The 17,235-nt window shown below is 37.4% G+C and overlaps 1 protein-coding gene across 2 annotated transcripts; it reads right to left on the bottom strand.

Moving 5' to 3' along the window:
* Positions 1-969: 969 nt before the first annotated feature.
* On the bottom strand, positions 970-16,071 carry ZBTB34 (zinc finger and BTB domain containing 34). 2 transcript variants are annotated; one of them, XM_035341858.1, is made up of 3 exons: positions 15,924-16,071; positions 7,998-8,122; positions 970-6,751 (listed from the first exon to the last, which is right to left on the bottom strand). In XM_035341858.1, the coding sequence occupies exons 2-3, from the start codon at positions 8,036-8,038 to the stop codon at positions 5,230-5,232; spliced, it is 1,563 nt and encodes a 520-aa protein (XP_035197749.1). In that variant the 5' UTR covers positions 8,039-8,122; positions 15,924-16,071; the 3' UTR covers positions 970-5,229. The 2 variants fall into 2 exon arrangements, with proteins under 2 accessions (XP_035197749.1, XP_035197750.1); XM_035341859.1 differs by lacking the exon at positions 15,924-16,071 and adding an exon at positions 15,167-15,775.
* Positions 16,072-17,235: the final 1,164 nt, after the last annotated feature.

Here is a 17,235-nt window from a genome sequence, read left to right as displayed (position 1 = left end):
GCACTTAAAGAGCCAGCTGCCATGAAACAAGCTAAGGCTCTGCAAGCTAAAAATAGCTAAGCATTTGCTGGATACTCACATTAAATTCAAGCTTGTGGGCTAGGATTTGTATCCTACGCTTGGTGAGAACAGTATTAGCACTACTGTTACATACAACATAACAAAACGCTGCCCAACTGACTTACCTCTAGCTTGGTGTTAGGCAGATTGCCAGTCCATATTTTTTTTCCCGTTGTTCTTGTTCTGCTTTGAGGGTTGGACAGTTTTGGAGCACAATACAGAAATGATCATTTGTTCAGAACTAAACACATGATGCTGGTGAAAAAGAGAAACTTAAAAGAGTAGTTTGTCTCTAATGCTTTTTGATTTCTAGTAGGTACATAAGTATTAAACCACAACTTCTCGTAGCTGCTTTTCCTCAAGTCCACTGCTAATTAAATATCTAATTGTAGACACCGACACCACAGGTTTGCTCTAGAAGCATTTTAATTTACAAACAGCAATTCCCATTGACTTTATACCATAAAAAAAGCAATTTACAAGCAAGAAACAAATTCATCAGAACAAAATAAAGCAGCACTGAAATATTCATGTCACAAATCTAAAAACAAAGTGAATACAAGAGTAAAATATCATTTGAATAAATATTTTAAAATACATGCTACAAAATAATCCTTAATGGCAAGTTAATTGTTACAGCATCAGCTTAGCTAGCGTCATTTACTTCATATGGTGATGAAGTGTGGAGTTGTGAGGTTACCGGTTTATATTGCAAGATAATAACACCAAGTCAAGTCATTCAAACTGTTCAAATATTTATCACGATAAACAATCATACAAATAAAAGTTATTTAAAAATACAAAATTTCAGTCAGAAACACACACTTTAAATCGTGCAAGAGCTCTACCTCTAATCAGATATACAACCAGAGGCTTGCAATACAAGTCCAAAGGCTGCATTCATAGCATATGTAAATTGGAGGGTCAGCAGTTAGTTTTATTTGCTATAGCAGGAGTTACTTAGGTAAACTAGAAGCAAACCTGCTCAGTTACTGATAATTAGCTTCACATCCCCTGAAGAAATAAATACAGGAACGTGTCCCAGGCTTTTTTTTTTTTTTTTTTTTTTAATGTAAACTTGCATAACTAACATAATGCTGCCACAGGGATGTGCAAGGAGCATTAAATCTAAAATATTAAATACATCTATTCTGGCACTTGTTAAAAGATATGTAAAATACACATAAATTATAAACTTTGAACATTTTGAATGACTTTACTAAACGTCCGTTTCAATGACTGAGTATTATGAAATTTACAATTAATGAACTAAACAGATTCATATAAAGAATTTACACAATTCCCCAAATACTTTCAAATATAAAATTTAATAAATAACCCTGACCAGTCAAAAAGCACCATTCAAGGGTAAAACTCCCTTGGAAAATAGATTAGGTGTTGCATATTTGAGTCCCTTCCAATGGTTTCATCTGAAACCTGTTTAGAAAAATGTCAATAAAAGAGTCACAGTCAACTAATACAAAAAGTCAAATAAGATATTTTTAAAGGTAAAGCTCATTCAATCTTTTCCCAGCCCTTGATTTTATTCCTGCTGTTCTTCCTAAAGTTCAGACTAAATATATTATGAGGCCTCATTGTTTTATCTAAAAGTAAACCAAAGGCTTCAGCATAAAATGTTAATTTATGCTTGGGAAGACTGCATTAAAAACTATCAATTTAGGCCTACATTATATTCTGCTGAACAGTAAATCGACAGTATCCTTTTATGCTATTGAAAGAGTTCACACTAAAAAAAGCAGAGCCAATCCTGAAGACTTACTGACCAAACTGAACTGCTAATATTTACAAAGCTATTTTCTAACTGTATTTACAGGTTTAAAAATAATATGGAAGATAACTGATTAAGTAAACTAACTGTTTAAAACCACAAACATTAGCAAAGATATAAAATCCTTTATTTTCACAGTTTGTCATAATTGGTTAAACATCTAGAGAAAAGGACACTGTCACTGTTTTCACATTTGTCTATAATAAAAAGGTAGATTAAGAGACTCAATTATGAACCAGCCTATATAATTTCATGATTTATTTTGCTGTCAAATATTTTTTCACATATTTTATTGACTTCTGCATTTATTGTAAATGAAATGTGTAACAATTCTGTGCTAACTTAAAACTGTACAGAAACAAGACACTGTACAGTACTTCCATATCTGCTTAAAATAACACAGCATACTCTGTTTTGGTGGACTTGTGAAATGAACTTCAATTAGATAATGCTTCATGTGTCATGACAATGTTAAACCTGGCATACCATTATGTGACAAGGCACAAATTATTTGCTGTTGCCAGGTTTGAAGTTCGCTTTCTACCAGAGTCACACACTTTCTAAGTGTAAATGTAATGCTCAATGATGTTTTATGTATCCTTTGAAGCACTGCTGAACTTTACAGTACTGTGTTATGGCTTGATAATTCTTAACACTGCTAGCAGTGGAAAAGGTAAATGGCATATCAACATGAACAGGAACAAGTAAAACTTGCGAACTGATGAATCATGGTTTTGTAGAAAAAGTGATCACTTCCTGCCCCTTAACAGTCCTGTTACAATATTCTGAACCTGAACCTGTACAATCAAAGTAATTTTTGTTGTTGTTTTTGCGTGATTTTTTTTTTTTTTTTTTTTTTTGTCAGAGACAATTTTGGATAAGTCACTCTTTGGTAAACTCAAACCAGTTCAATAAATTTACAAATACAAAGAACTAGATTTAAATAATATTAAGATTGTGACACAGAAATTCAAGAAATATAGAATTAGTACCCATATCCTGCTATCTTCAACTCATACTTCCATTAAAAAGTCACACCAAAGGCACCACAGCACAGGTCCAAGATAAAGGGTTAAGAATAACTGTACATTTCTTGGATTTTACATGTCTCAAACTTAATTTGTCAAAACACATTTAAAAAAAAAAATAATTACTTAAAGCAAACATGAGAACAACAGTATCAGAAACACCAACCTGTTTTTAAGTGGGTAAACATACAGACTACCTCCCATAGACACAGACACACAATTTCCCTTACTGAAAATAACAGTTCTATTGGTTCAAGGAGAGAAACATCATCTCACCTCCCTGCACCACTTTATTTAGGCAGTTTTAGGACAAAGAGGCAAATTATGTACTCAGTTCAATTGAAGCTGCTCCAAAGGAGCTGGTGGGTTTATACTGTAAGTTGGTATTTAATAAAAATCTTATTGCAGACTGTCACAATATTAAGAACTAGTGTATTCAATAAAGCTACTACACAAATACGCCCCAACTTCACAGGAGCCCAAAAATCAGTACAAGATAGGTTTGCTATCTTTTTATCTTTTTGCTTTCCTGTAACTTAAGAATGAGACTATACTTTCTAAATTTCAGGTCTCAGACAACATGTTCACAGATGTATTTTCAGTATTTGCTAAATAAAGCATAAGGCCCAATTACATAAAGCATGTATTTTAAAGATGCATGTGGTTAATTTAATTTTGCTTATCAGGTAGAATTTACACAGTAGTGTTTGCCAGCTCATGCTTTTGAGGTCTGAAACTATTGTTGTTTTTTGTTGTTGGTGGTGGTGTTTTTTTTTTGTTTTTGTTTTTTTTTTTTTTTTGTCTTTAAATTTCTATTTTGCTTAACAGTTAACATTAGGTTTCACATTTTAATATATTATACTGACCTAAATGATGAAGTTAGCACCATAGTAAAAAAACATTTGGTGAAACAACAATATTTAGAGTATTTTTAAAGTTGTTGGTGGTTCATTTAAACAGAAAACAACCACTGAAGATAATAGGGAAGCCACAGCAACTCTGTAATACTTGCACATGAAATAACAGACATATTGCTTGAAGTTCCCATAGAGTATGTTTTTTTTTTTTAAATTATTATTATTATTTATTTTTATTTTTTTGTTTGTTTTTTAATACAAAAAAGTACAAATTCCAAGTGCTGACATATCACTTGGAGCTGTAAGTAGGAAGTCAATGTGCACCTGAAAACAGCTCTCTGTGAAGAGACCTGTTAAAACACTGCTTGGAAATACTGTAGCTAAAACTACAAGATACCTCTCAGGTTAGTATCAACCAACCATGAAGAGTGATAAAGTTAAATTTAGTTACCTGGTATATACTTCTACAGTACGAAATGAAGGTAGATTCTGAGGCCAGTAAAAACACATTTAAAACCACAATGCTACTTCTGGGTTTGCTATTAGTTTTCCTTTTTTTTTTTTTTTTTTAATATATATATAGATATATATCTATCTCTATATATATAAAAAGGTCAGCACCACAGGTTGTCCAGTTTATGTTCTAGACAACTAACAACCCCTTAACAATTTAACCATAATTTAATAGATTTATGGCATTTGGTTTACAAATGTTATAAAGCAAAGCAATTAAAACAAGGTAATTCACTTTGCTCACTTTTGCACACAAAGTAATAGTTTAATTAGACGAAAACCAAACATTCTGCTAAAAACAAGACTCCCGAAGTCTGAAGTCCTAAATCCTAGGCAGAGGGGAGATCTAGTAGTTGAAAGAATGGTACGTGGTATAAACCTTGACATACTTTTACATTCACTTCAACCAGAATGGGGAAAGTGAAAGCATTTCATATATATAAAGCAAATTTATATATATAAACAGACTAACTATCAAAAACAGTTGGAAAAACAAGCACAATTCATTGGAACACATGGAAGGAATCAAATATATAATATTCTCTCTCCCCACTGCTGTGTAACCCTCTTTATCAGCAACAGGATTTAAGAAATAAAATAAGGGAGACTACAGCTTCTTGGTGTATCCAGCAGAGCTGCCAATCTTATTTTAATATCTTTCTCCACTGGAATTTGTGTCTTACCAGATCAACCAGTAGGGACACCTTAGCAGATTCTTCCCATCCATTCCCCAGCACACTGTTTTTTGTATTTTGAGCATCTTCAAAATTGGAAAAACAAACAAACAAAAAAACAGCCCAACCTCCTACAGAAGCAAGTAATACTTCTGTAGTCTTTTCCAGAAACCATTTCACACTGATTTCCAGAAGGTCAGGAAAATTAAAAGGCTGTTATACTTGTAATGAAGATTACTAAAAGAATCAAAGATTTTAAAAATACATTATTAATGTGCTTGTTTGTGTTGCACTTAGAATGTAATATTTTAATCAGATGTGCTAGACATTGCATGAATTTCCATACTAGAATCCATAGCTTCAGAAGCCGAAGCATCATTATCTATTTTCTGTTCCACAAAAGCTTCTGTTCTGTCTGGAGACTCTACCCTGTTTCTTACTTCTGTTACTCCAGGGTGATTCTTTCGCAAATGCTGGTTTAGTGTACCCTGGAAAGGAAAACATTTTCCACAGACCTCACAGCGAAAGGGCTTATCATCTGTATGACCACGAATATGATACTCAAGCTGGTCCTTGCGTGTATATTTCTTTCCACAAAATTTGCACACAAAAGGAGTTATTCCCATGTGCAGTCGCATGTGCCGATCGAGGCTCCCTTTCTGGTTGAAAGACTTTCCACAGTAAATACAAATCAGCCTCTCATTGTATGGATACCAATGACCTCTTGTATTTCTTTCCCGTGGACTATTTTCATATCCTGCGTTACTCACCATAGAATCACTGTCAGCCCCTTGCACCAAGCCCTGAACATCACTATGTAAATGACCAGTGGATACCCGTTTTTGGCGTGCACGACCTCCTCTGAAACAGCTCAGCATTGACCTTGAGGGACTTGAATTGCTCAAGCTTCCAAAAGTTTCAGATGCACCTGCAGCCTGTGATGAGGCATGGGTAAATGAATAAACATGTTGTAAGACAGACCCATAGGAGCCAACGTTTACTGCTACCACTTGCTCTCCATCCACCATTTCAGTATGATATCCATCATCACCAAGGGAAGAGCTATCAGAGCAACTTGGCCTGTCAGACTTTTCCATTTTAACTTTCACCTCCGCAATCTGACTTTCCCTTACTATCAGGTCTCCTTGTTCATGATCACCTTCAATCTGAATCTCATATTCAGAAATACTCCCGCTGCTTCCTCGATCTGAATGCCCTTCTTCTTGCAGTCGACTACGTAGAGTTTTGCCTGGAGTAGTTTCCATCCTAAGATCGCTGCTTGCTGTTGACTGTCGCACCTGAGAGCAATAGGGGGGAGATATTTCAATGGGGTTGGCAAAATAGCTGCCATCTTTAACTCCATTGCGATTTTCTGTATTTTCTTCAGCACCAACAGTGACAGAGTCAACATCACCAACACTGATCTTTGAATGAATACTCTCCAGTATCTGTGTGCATTTATCAATGACGCACTGCATCTGTAGAAAGCTAGCTGCAGTTAGAAAACTAACAACATCCTTCAGTTGTAAGGACATCCTTCCAGTGTAACAAAATGAAAGCAATTGTTCAAAAACATTGGGATTTTTAATAACTGATATAGACAAGCCACTCATGGTGCTTAATGCTGAATGGTCACGGAAATATGGAGAACTGGCAGCTAGGACAGCTTTATGGGCTCGAAATGGCTGACCCTGAATATGCACAATTATGTCACACAGCTTTCCTTGCAAGCGGAGTTCGTTTAACTGGCTCAGAACAGTGTTGCTGTACTCAGGCACATCAAACTGAATGAAACTGCTGCTGTCCATTTCTACTGATGTAAAATGGAATCTGAAAGAAAAGTGAGAAGATTTACAACTGAGAATGAATACAGAGTTTTCCATTTCAAAAATAAATGCTTACACATGTTGAAGTTAAATTACCACATTGATCTGTTTAAGGTGGGTGTCAAAAAACAGTTGGTATAAATACTTACGTAACAGAAAAGGTAGAGTCTTGATCCACTGATCTCTTGCAATGCTATCAAATTATCCCTCTGCAACATTCACAATTCAATTGCTTATAACACATCACAGGGTCCCTGGGACAGTCTATGTCTAACCTAAAAGAAACTTTGCAGTCCCCACCCTGCCAACAGAATCCTAATATTACATCACTTAAGCAGGTCAAAAACTTCAGAATCTTTACTGTCTTAAGAGACTACACTGATACTTGCACGGAACTGCACTTTTAAATTGTCCAAGAATAATTTTTGAAAGGTATTTCATGAAGTTTGAAAAACCTGATGAAGAGAAACCACAGGCATGTGCGTGTATTTATATGTATACAAAGACAAACATGAAAATATTTTTAAAATGTATTTTTTTAGGTCTAGATATGTAGTATATTCAGCTCTGAGATAAATTTGACATCAATGGCATTTCTGTTTAGACAAACATTTACATCTTGAGAAAATAATCTCAATACTTATTAAAGATATAAATCAATCATTCAGTGTTTACATCAAAAAACAAGGAATCCTAATTGAAGGAAATATCAAAGTGTAGACTCAATTCTGAGCTGTTTACCCAGTGTGCCAGAGGTTTCCAGATAACAATGAACATGTCAATATGCAAGGCAGCATTTTTGAAGGAAAAGTGTGGGAGCCACCCATGGACTTTCATTTTTTTGAGTTTCTTTTTGTGGTTTTCATCTATTTCCCGCCGCCCCCTCTCCCATTCCCCTCTACCCCCCAAGGTTTGAAGCTCATCTGACACTGCACTGACTTCTGAACTAAGATAATTTGCCAATTAAGTTCAACATAACTCCAAAGCAATTGGTACTAAAACTTTCTTGATACAATGGGAAAGGATGTTCCAAGATCTTTAGAGAAATGTATGCATTTCAAAGTAAGATCTAAAGAAAGGTACTACCCTATATTATCATAAAAAGCAAATACACACTTGTCCCCCGAGAGCGCCTGTAGCAGCAGACTATCTTATAAGACTAGGCCTGTAATCAAGTACCCAAGAATCTTTGTATTTTCATTGTTATTCTTGTTCTTATTAATGCAGAAGTCATAATATAGCCATCATACCTGCTTTTCCAATTGGACAAACAGATCTCAACATCATCCATTGACTTCTGATGCAGGAAGCATGTCCAACGTATCACAACATACTAGCAGATTTTTTTTTTTCTATTTGTGTCTTATGTTACATGCTGTAATAGGACATATGAACAATTTTAAATCAAATTTTGAAAATTTAGGCACTCTAAAAAACAAAATCAACAGATAGGAATATGACAAAAGATTTACAAGGAAGAACTGGAGCTGTCACCTAAAACTAAGGTTCATTGTCTTCACAAACTGAAGTTCCTTTCAGCAGAGAAACAAGCTTCCTGACTTGACTAGCATTACTGAGAAAACTTCAGTAAATTGTACTTCACTTGACTGATGATGGAAATAAAGATTAAAATGGTTAACAGAATTGATATGATCACAGCCATCCATACAAAATAGCTTTGGCAGGACAGTTCTTTGAGTCAGCAAATAAAGCTACAGAATGATTCAGTGCTTGTAAGCTGGAACAAGTCAGGCATAAACCAGAAATCAAACGTGACAAACAAACAAACCTCAAGTGAACGATGGAGCAATTAAACTGGAAGATTAACCTTGGTATTCTGAGCATCCCTCCATGCTGCACAGAGAACCACTGCCCAAGTTCCTAGCTTGCATCCACTTCATTGGGAAGACTGCATTCTCAGCAATAAGGATACATATTTGTCAACATCACTTTTGTTTGACAGGGCATAAGATTTCTTTACTAACCCCACATAGGTTACTATCTTTGATTTGTGGGATTTATGCACTATACACAGGTACAACATTCCTGATTGAGCTTTTCTTTGCTCATTTGAAGGGTTTTTGTTGACCTGAAACAACACAGAGAGCTGTTACCTAGGTTGAGGACCATGTACAAACTGTAAGACCAGTCCCCAGCAGTAATAACTTGTCATTCCTACATCTTTACAGATCTCTGATCTCAGGAACCAGATCCTGATCAAGCCTCACCCAAATTCCATCAGAAGTTATTCCTTTTTTTATATCTAGAATGTATAGAAACAGTTTGTCATATTTAGCCAGTGGCCCTTCTCCTTGCCCTGTATTTCCCTAAGGGTTCTTTATTCAGTGAAATGGAAAACAACATAGTCCCAAACAAAACATTCAAATATAGTCACCACAAGCACTAGCAGAGACAGAAGGAATAGGCTATGGGATAGGAGCCCTTAAGTAGAAAGATGACGGGTACTGTATGTCTTACTGTGGAAAAAACAAGCCCACAATTTCATTCTTTTGATCACGGCATCTTGGCATGTCTTGATGAATTCACACTCCCTAGGAGATGGCCACACATTGCAAAGGTACTGTAAACACATACTAGGGAAAGCATGAGAGACCGGAAGACAGGGTCACTGAGAGAAAGAAAAGGGATACTCGGCAGTACTTGCATATCATAACTGTTAGAAATTCTAACTCTCTCCATGGAATCATAGAATATCCCAAGTTGGAAGGGACCCCTCGAGGACTCCTTACCAAATCCATGGGCATGTATATCTATAAGCAAATCTACAGCCTTGTTCTGAGAACTGTTTCATCTTCCTCTTAGGAAACAGAAAAATTTACTATTACCATTTTCAGGAGAATAAACAGCACAAATCCTGGTAGGGAATAGAGTTAGTAGGGATGGAGTTAAAGGTTTGTGAGGTTGCTTCTCAGTGTAGTGAACATAGGAACACACAGTATCGCTTTGAAAGCAAACACATCAAGTATAGCCCAAAAAGTAGTGGACATCCCACTGTTCTTAAAAAGGAGGATCTACAGCACGCTCTTGTTGCAATATCAGTTTCTTCCTCTGAAAGTGCATGCTTCCTGGGATCCTAAAAACTTCTGTAGAAAGTGTAAAGTAACAAGAATTTTACACAGCAGCAGCTTCTGACAGAAGGGAACCCTTCTTTTGCATTTGGCAAAACTCTCAAACATTTATAGATGAAGGAATTATTCAATGAACACCATGTTTGCAAGTAGCAGGACCATAGCAGGAACTGGACTGAGACTGTAGTAATTTTGCTAGGGTTAGTACCAGGGTACACCAACTTCCTTGCACACATTTGGGGAGGTAAGACCTGAGGAAAAATCTGGGTATTACAAGTCAGAGAGTCAGGCACCACTAACAATGTTTTACTGATGAATTAGAGAAGAATGATCTTACGTATTCACTTACTTATTATGTCTGTGAAATATATTCCCCACACACAAAAAGATATTATTATGTTTGCATGCAGAATAAAGCTAGCAGACCCAGAATCCAATTCCAGTAGAGTTAAGCAGATTATTGATCAGCAGGGTACTGTACCATAATAGTACTAGATTATTCACCAATACTGGCAAGCCAGTAGCTCTTTCAAGACAATGTGATTTATGTTTGAAGCATTTCTGATGAGCCTGGCAAAGAAGAAATCCTCATATTTTTTTTTGTTGTTTTGTTTTGTTTTTTAAACAGTTTCTTCCAAGTTGAAGTGTCTTACTACTTAGGGTGAAGAAATTCACATTAAACTGAAGCAGAAAAGTACTCTAAAAGGCAAATTGGCTATGGACACATCCACTGCATGCTCTAAATTAAAACAAAACAAACTAAAAAATAAATGACAAACATTCTCTCTACAGTTAACCATCCAGTCTTCGCTTCTCAAAACAATGGGGCAGTAACTACTTTAACTCACATAACAAGTATTTAGAGAATTAGCAGAGAAGAAAAAATTATTAAGTAGTCAAAAGTTACGTCCAATACCTTCCATGATATTTCAGCACATATGGAGTCAATCTGTGTTAAGACCAAGACCACTACAGAATGAAGATATGTATTACACAAGCTCTAGCATTTGGGGGACTGCTGAGAGCCAAGACAACTCACAATAATGTTAGGGAACCTCAATGTTACAAAGTAATGCATTTTGTCTTGCTTTAGGTTTTTATCCCTGTTGTTGGATAGTTCCATGTTAGGTTACAGTGCTATAAAATTTAAGTCCACCTCTGGGCACTTGTCTATAACTAGGTCTTCTGTTAAACAGTTTGGTCCACTTATTCAGGAAGGTTAAAGTTTTCTTACATATGTGTACAAGAAATTTGATGAAGGCTTTCTAATTTCTCAGGTTGGCAGTTAGGAGAAATTTCTTCTCAGAAAGAAGTACTTAGGCATTGGAATGGGTTGCCCAGAGAGGTGGTGGAATCACTGTCCCTGGGGGTGTTTAGAGACACGGTTTAGTAGGCAATGTTGGTGGTAGGGGGACAGTTGGACCAGATGATCTTGGAGGTCTTTTCCAACCTTATGGTTCTAATTTTTGAAGCATGCGACAGAACCGCACATTAAGTGCCAGCACTGCTATGTTGAGTCTCCTGTCTATTTCTGTGGGTGATCATCCAGTCACACTCAAAACAATCATATAAATTCTCTTTGAGTTTGCATTACATTTATTCATTAGGGTCTTATACAAACATAAAATATGGTATGAATTACTAGCAGTGGATTGCCACCCTTTATCTTCAAACAAAACTGTTCATTGAAGTAATCTGTGAACACGAGAATGACGTGCATTTAACATTTCTTGATAAATTTCAAAAAATTTAAAAGCTGTTCTATGAAAGCTCTCATTACACTTGAAAAAAAAAAACAAGAATAGATGATGACAAAGCTAATCTGGTATTTCATTTTACTGACATCATATAGTAACAGCAGGAAAGCATCATATAACTACAACATGAAGCTGTGCATTTGCCAGCATCGTATTAGTTTCTGCTTCTAAATCTGCACCTGTTTAACTTCATTCACTTGCTGATGTATGGTTCGCTGTTCTCATAGACAGGTGAACGATACATGTTATGCTCATTTTAACTCAAGCAATGGTGCAAGTAAAGATCCCTTGTATTTTCTTCAGCTCAGCAACACGAGTTCCTTAGCAAACAAACAAACAAAACAAATAAACAAAAACATTACTATTGTAGAAAGTGCTTGAAAACAGAAATGCATAAAAGCATAAAAGTTAGGAAGGTCATAAGGAAAATTAAGATTAAAAAAATAAAGTGCTCCTGCGACACCAAGAATGGATACACCATACGCTACTGCTCAGAACAGAGAATAAGCAAGAAAAGATTAATCAGCACATACCTCCCTTGCATTTTGTCATATTATTTACTACTCCATCTGTGAGAACTTAAGACATTCTTGCAAAAACATCATTCAGAAGTATTTTTAATCTATGAATGTAACCCAATCATTTGTGATTGTGGAAGTTTTATGGCAACATCTTCATTACTCTCACTTCTTTCAGTTGCCTTAGAGTCTTCAGATTAGACTAGACACAATAATTAAAGCTAGCTGTACCAAAGAAAAACTGTGATCAGGTATGTCATAGTCTAAGTGCATTTCTTAGGACACTGCCTTAGGACAGTCTGATTTAAACAGTCTTTGAAAACAGGGAAGAAACCATCATTTAAAAGCGAATATAACAAAAAAGCTTCTCTCCCAACTGAGATTTTTTCTTGCAGAACCATAAAATACTTACAATAATGTAAGCAGTATTACGGAAATATTTAATATAGGGTTAATATATCAACTCTTCCTAAATTTAAGCAGCCATTTTCTTGAAAACTCTGCAACCTTTAAAGATCATAAAGGAGCATAAGTTGTTTTATACCTATTTTAAGTGAGCTAATTAAACTTTTTTTTTTTTTTTTTTTTTTAAATATAGATTTAAAAATCAATTGCATTAAAGGGTTTTCCAGAAACATACACGGCAAACAATAAAAATAGGCTCTTGTGTATTTTCAGCTCCTCCACACAAGCTATTTCCAGGTCTACACAACATGCTGCCAGAAACATCCTCTTGGTGACTGAAAATGTACCTAATGTGACACTGCTCTCCACACAGCTTATATGCTAAGTCATACAAATATCAAACAACTCCTTTAAGCAATGAAAATAATGATTAGAAGGAATGTTTACACTTGATACTTAAGAAAAAGAAGCACTTGAAGATTGGTAGAAGGAATACATCAAGTGTGTCTGTGTGCAAAATAGATTTTTCAAAATGTTGACTGCACTATATAGAATGAACATTTAAAAACCACTTAACATCTTAACATGTATTATATAAACCACAGCACTAGAGCAGGCAAGGAATCTTTGAAGACAATTATACCCATTCAGAATTTGATCATCTAGATGTTATCTCATAGCAGTAATTCATGAATGCACAGTTGCCTAAAACCGTAAGAATTTCATGAGCAACAGGCTTTGAGACTAGTGGAAGAAGTACTGTCATGAAAGAAATCGTACTGTGGCAAAAATGTAATGCCTTAAAAACCTTGTTAAAAATTTATGGTACAAAGGCAAGTAATGTAAGACGTACTTACAACAACTTATTTCAAAGCAATACTGTATTCCTTCATTGCTTAGATTACAGGAATGTCAGTTTGTAATCTATTAGACTGAATTCAAGTGAACATGTCTTGTGGAACACTTATGCACTGTTAATAGAGGTCTCCCAACTCTTTTCAGTTTGATTCAACAGATTACTCTGTTGGATTTGCCTTTACAGGTAAAACCTGCCAGTATGATTAACACAGCTAACGCAAGCTTATGTTTACATGAGCTTCTTGCCCAAACTTTTGTTAAGCTCAGCACAGTTTTTAAGTCTATGTTAAACATGTAAAACAGCTTTGAAAAACGACTGCTTCACTCATATTTTGGATTAAAATACAGAATAAGTTACAAGAACAAAATTCACATCTCTCAGGCAAGCACTCCTATCTTAAAATGTCACAGAACACAATCCCATCATTTTCATAGGTGAGCAACACTTTAGTCCCATACAGTTTTTGTAGAAAAATTCTTATTAATTCCGACTTCTGTCTAACAGGAATTGAAAAGGATTTATTTTTGACCTCACTAAAACAACAGGACGAGTATCCTCCTGGGAAGCTCTTTACATACATAGCAACAAGTGTTTATACAGAAAATGGAAAATTACATTTGCCATCCTGAAAAAAACACTTGAAGGAGTGGATGATTTTAATATCAACATTAAAACCAATTCATTTATATATACATACACACACATAAACACATAAATACTAATATCGTAAAAACTACATCGCTATTCACACCTCTCAGTATGGTGCAGCCAGGCAATTATCAGAACTGCATATTTAGCATTTCACAGTAAAACAAACAAACAACAAAAAAGAGCATTTTATTTGAGCAAATATCCAGAGCAGTTGTGAAACAGAATTCCAAGGACCACTTTCCTCCCTCATTCTCAAATTGTCCTCTCAAAATTGCTTGCCTGTATGTAAGTGATTAAAATCGTAAATATTAAACTAGAGATGGATAAACAAAGGTTCACCCAATGATTAGAAACCAAAACACAAACAAGCTCCAAATGTTGGCCCTAGAAATCAAATTACTATAAAAGCAATTGCAGGTATACATGTATTTCTAAAGATGGGAAAAAAAAGTTATTAGAAGGCAAAACACAGATAGCCAAGATCAGCTGAAGTATTGTGTCATTTAAGTGAAATAAAGGCACATTTATGACATATATGCTTTAAAGCCATAAGACCTTACCAGTAGTGATCACAGTTTTCTTCTGTGCACCAACTTCATAATATGCAAGCATCAGAGTACTGTTTATTTAATCCTGAATATTTATACCCAACATATTTTCTTTCCCAAACTTCTGACAACTTTGAGATATGTGTTTAGAGAAGTCACTATTAGAATCAGGGAAACAACTGAGAGCATAGTAAGGCCTTTAATAAGTGGGAAGGGAGAGCAAGCTTTCGTTCTGCTATTATAATAAGAAATTATGTATTATCAAGGAAATAATTGGCTAGCATTATACATTTTAATCTACCTACTTTTTTCATCCTTTTTCTTTTTTTAGGTACTCAATCAAATTATAACTATTTGCCTTCAAGATTTATTTTAAGCAATGAAGTAGCTATATTCTCTAGATGTGTTTACAGTAGGTTTAAGGTAGCCCTCAAGGGTACGCTTTCCTCTTTTCTTTTTCCCTATAGTATTCTCCCAGTCTTTGACTCCATTACTTCTGATACACCAAGCATTTTGTAGATCTCACTAACAAGGCAAAGAAGCACAGGCTCCTCCTATTCTAGATGCTGATAATTCTGTAACATGTATATACCTAAACCACTTTTATTTTTCTCCCCCCGGTGACTGGGAACTCCCACATCAGCTTTCAGAGGCAGTTCAGATTTATTCCAAGTGTACCTTCACCGCTGACTTACTTTTAAATAAAACCAATTGCGTAAGCCATGTGCACCTGAAGAGCTTTTGAAGGGCCTTCACGAAGACTGAATCTTATCTAAAACTCCCAGTTCCTCAAGCAGAACAGCAACTGCCGAAAGGTCCACCAACTTCTGGGGACAACACAAAAAAAGGTACTGGGGTCTCAAAGCACTTCAGCCAGCCAAGCCAACCGCGCCAATTGCACCATGCCTCGTTCGCACTAATAACAGGCCAAGACACACGCGCGTCCTGCCTCTCTGCTCGCAAACCAAACCTACACTAGACCCACAAATTCAGGCTACGCGAGGGCAGCTTTCGGCGAGACCAGGCTGAAAGCGGAGCAACCCCCACGGAGCCGGGATCGGCCGCGGCAGCAGAGACATCGCCGCGGCTCCCAGGCGGCCCGCTGCAGGGCTCGCCTCAGGTCGCGCCCGGGAGCCGCGCGGCCACAGGGCCAAGACGGCGCCCGCGGCACAGGCCCGGACCGAGCCCCTCGCGGCGCCAGGGCCGCCCGCCCCACCGGGCCGCCGCCCCTGCGGGGCCTGTCAGGGCGCCGGGACCCCCTACCCCGAACCGCCTCAGTCCTCCGCGGTAGCGCCATCCCAGCCCCCAGTCTGACGCCCCTTGCAGCGGCCGGCCCGCCCGCGGCTCACCTGGGGCTGTCGGGGTCTCTCGCATGGCGGGTCCCCGGCCCGTCTCCTGCCCGCTCCCACCGCCACTTCCCGCCCGCTCCCGCAGCTCTTCGCACCCGGAAACGATTCCACTGGCGGCGCTTCCGCTTCCTGGTGACGCGCGCCGGCAGCGAGTGCAGACGCCTCCCGAGGCCGCCGGGGGGCGCGGGCGGAGCGGGGCCGGGCTCGGGCCCGGGCTCGGGCCCTGTCTCGGCACCTCCCCGCGCTGCTGAGCCCGGGACCGCGGCGCGGGCCGCGAATCTTGACGTCTCCCTTGCCGTACAGCTGCCGCACGAAGAAACAAAAGAGTTTAAACTGCAACTGAAAGCTGCGGACAGCAGCGGGAAATAACGTTCCTACTAAATTCTGCCTGAGAGCATGCATTCCAAAACATTAGCATGAGCGAGGAATTTGGAAAAGAGAAAACAAAACTCCAGACTCCCACGAACGGCTTAGCATTACAGAAGTATTAATTTCTGGAAACGTATGATCTGACATATTTTGAGACCAACTTTTCTTCCTCCCCCTTTTTATTTTAAACATTGGGTGTCAGGCACATTTCAGATTACATGACCATCCCAAGTGCACATGGATGAAGACAGCAAGCAGCAGAGAGAGGAACTCCCTCCCAGCTGTGAACTACCACCTTTACTGAGCACAATAAATTAGGAATTAAGAAGGTCACCTGTATTACATCATCCTTTTAACTTACACCAATTGCTTTAGAGAGCATGCATATATTTTCAGAGCCTATCCTGCATATGCTTGCAGCATATGTAGGGCAATGATACACTGTTAAACTGTACCGCTTTTTAAGACAGAAGGGCTGAAGCTAGTAGTTATTGCTACAATATTCACATTATGTAACATCAGACATCACATTTTATCTTCAAGATATGTGTCTTTCTCTCCCTATCAAAAGATATGGAAGGCAGTCTTCAGAAATTAGGTGCTGAATGGTAACAGGATAAGGTACCCTAAATACCCTGACCAGTGTATAAATAGCAAAGTTAAATAACAGATACACTTAAAGAAAATCAAATTATCAACTCTGAACAGACAGAATACTTGCAGCTTTTTATGTGTATGCAGTAAGAATAACTCATGGCAATAGCAAGTGAATTTGCTTGTGTCATATTCCATTTAAAATTGCTGAAGATGAAGGACTGTGGTATACTAACACCGAGTTCTCCAGGAATCAGCTCAATGTTTTACAAGAAAGTGAATTCATCTATTGTTTAGATTGCAAGCATTATGTTGCTTAGTAAGAAGCATCAGCTATGACAGTTCCATG

Source organism: Oxyura jamaicensis, chromosome 17 (assembly GCF_011077185.1).
Source record: "Oxyura jamaicensis isolate SHBP4307 breed ruddy duck chromosome 17, BPBGC_Ojam_1.0, whole genome shotgun sequence".
Taxonomy (NCBI): domain Eukaryota; kingdom Metazoa; phylum Chordata; class Aves; order Anseriformes; family Anatidae; genus Oxyura; species Oxyura jamaicensis.
The sequence above is the reverse complement of the archived record's forward strand: the minus strand, read 5'-3'. Positions and strand labels throughout refer to the sequence as shown.

Coding starts and splice junctions, on each gene's coding strand:
- ZBTB34 (XM_035341858.1), bottom strand. CDS start 8,038: ATGGATGATGTTGAGATCTGTTTGTCCAATTGGAAAAGCAG. Junction 6,752..7,997: donor TTGTCCAATTGGAAAAGCAG/GTATGATGGCTA, acceptor CTTTTCTTTCAG/ATTCCATTTTACATCAGTAG.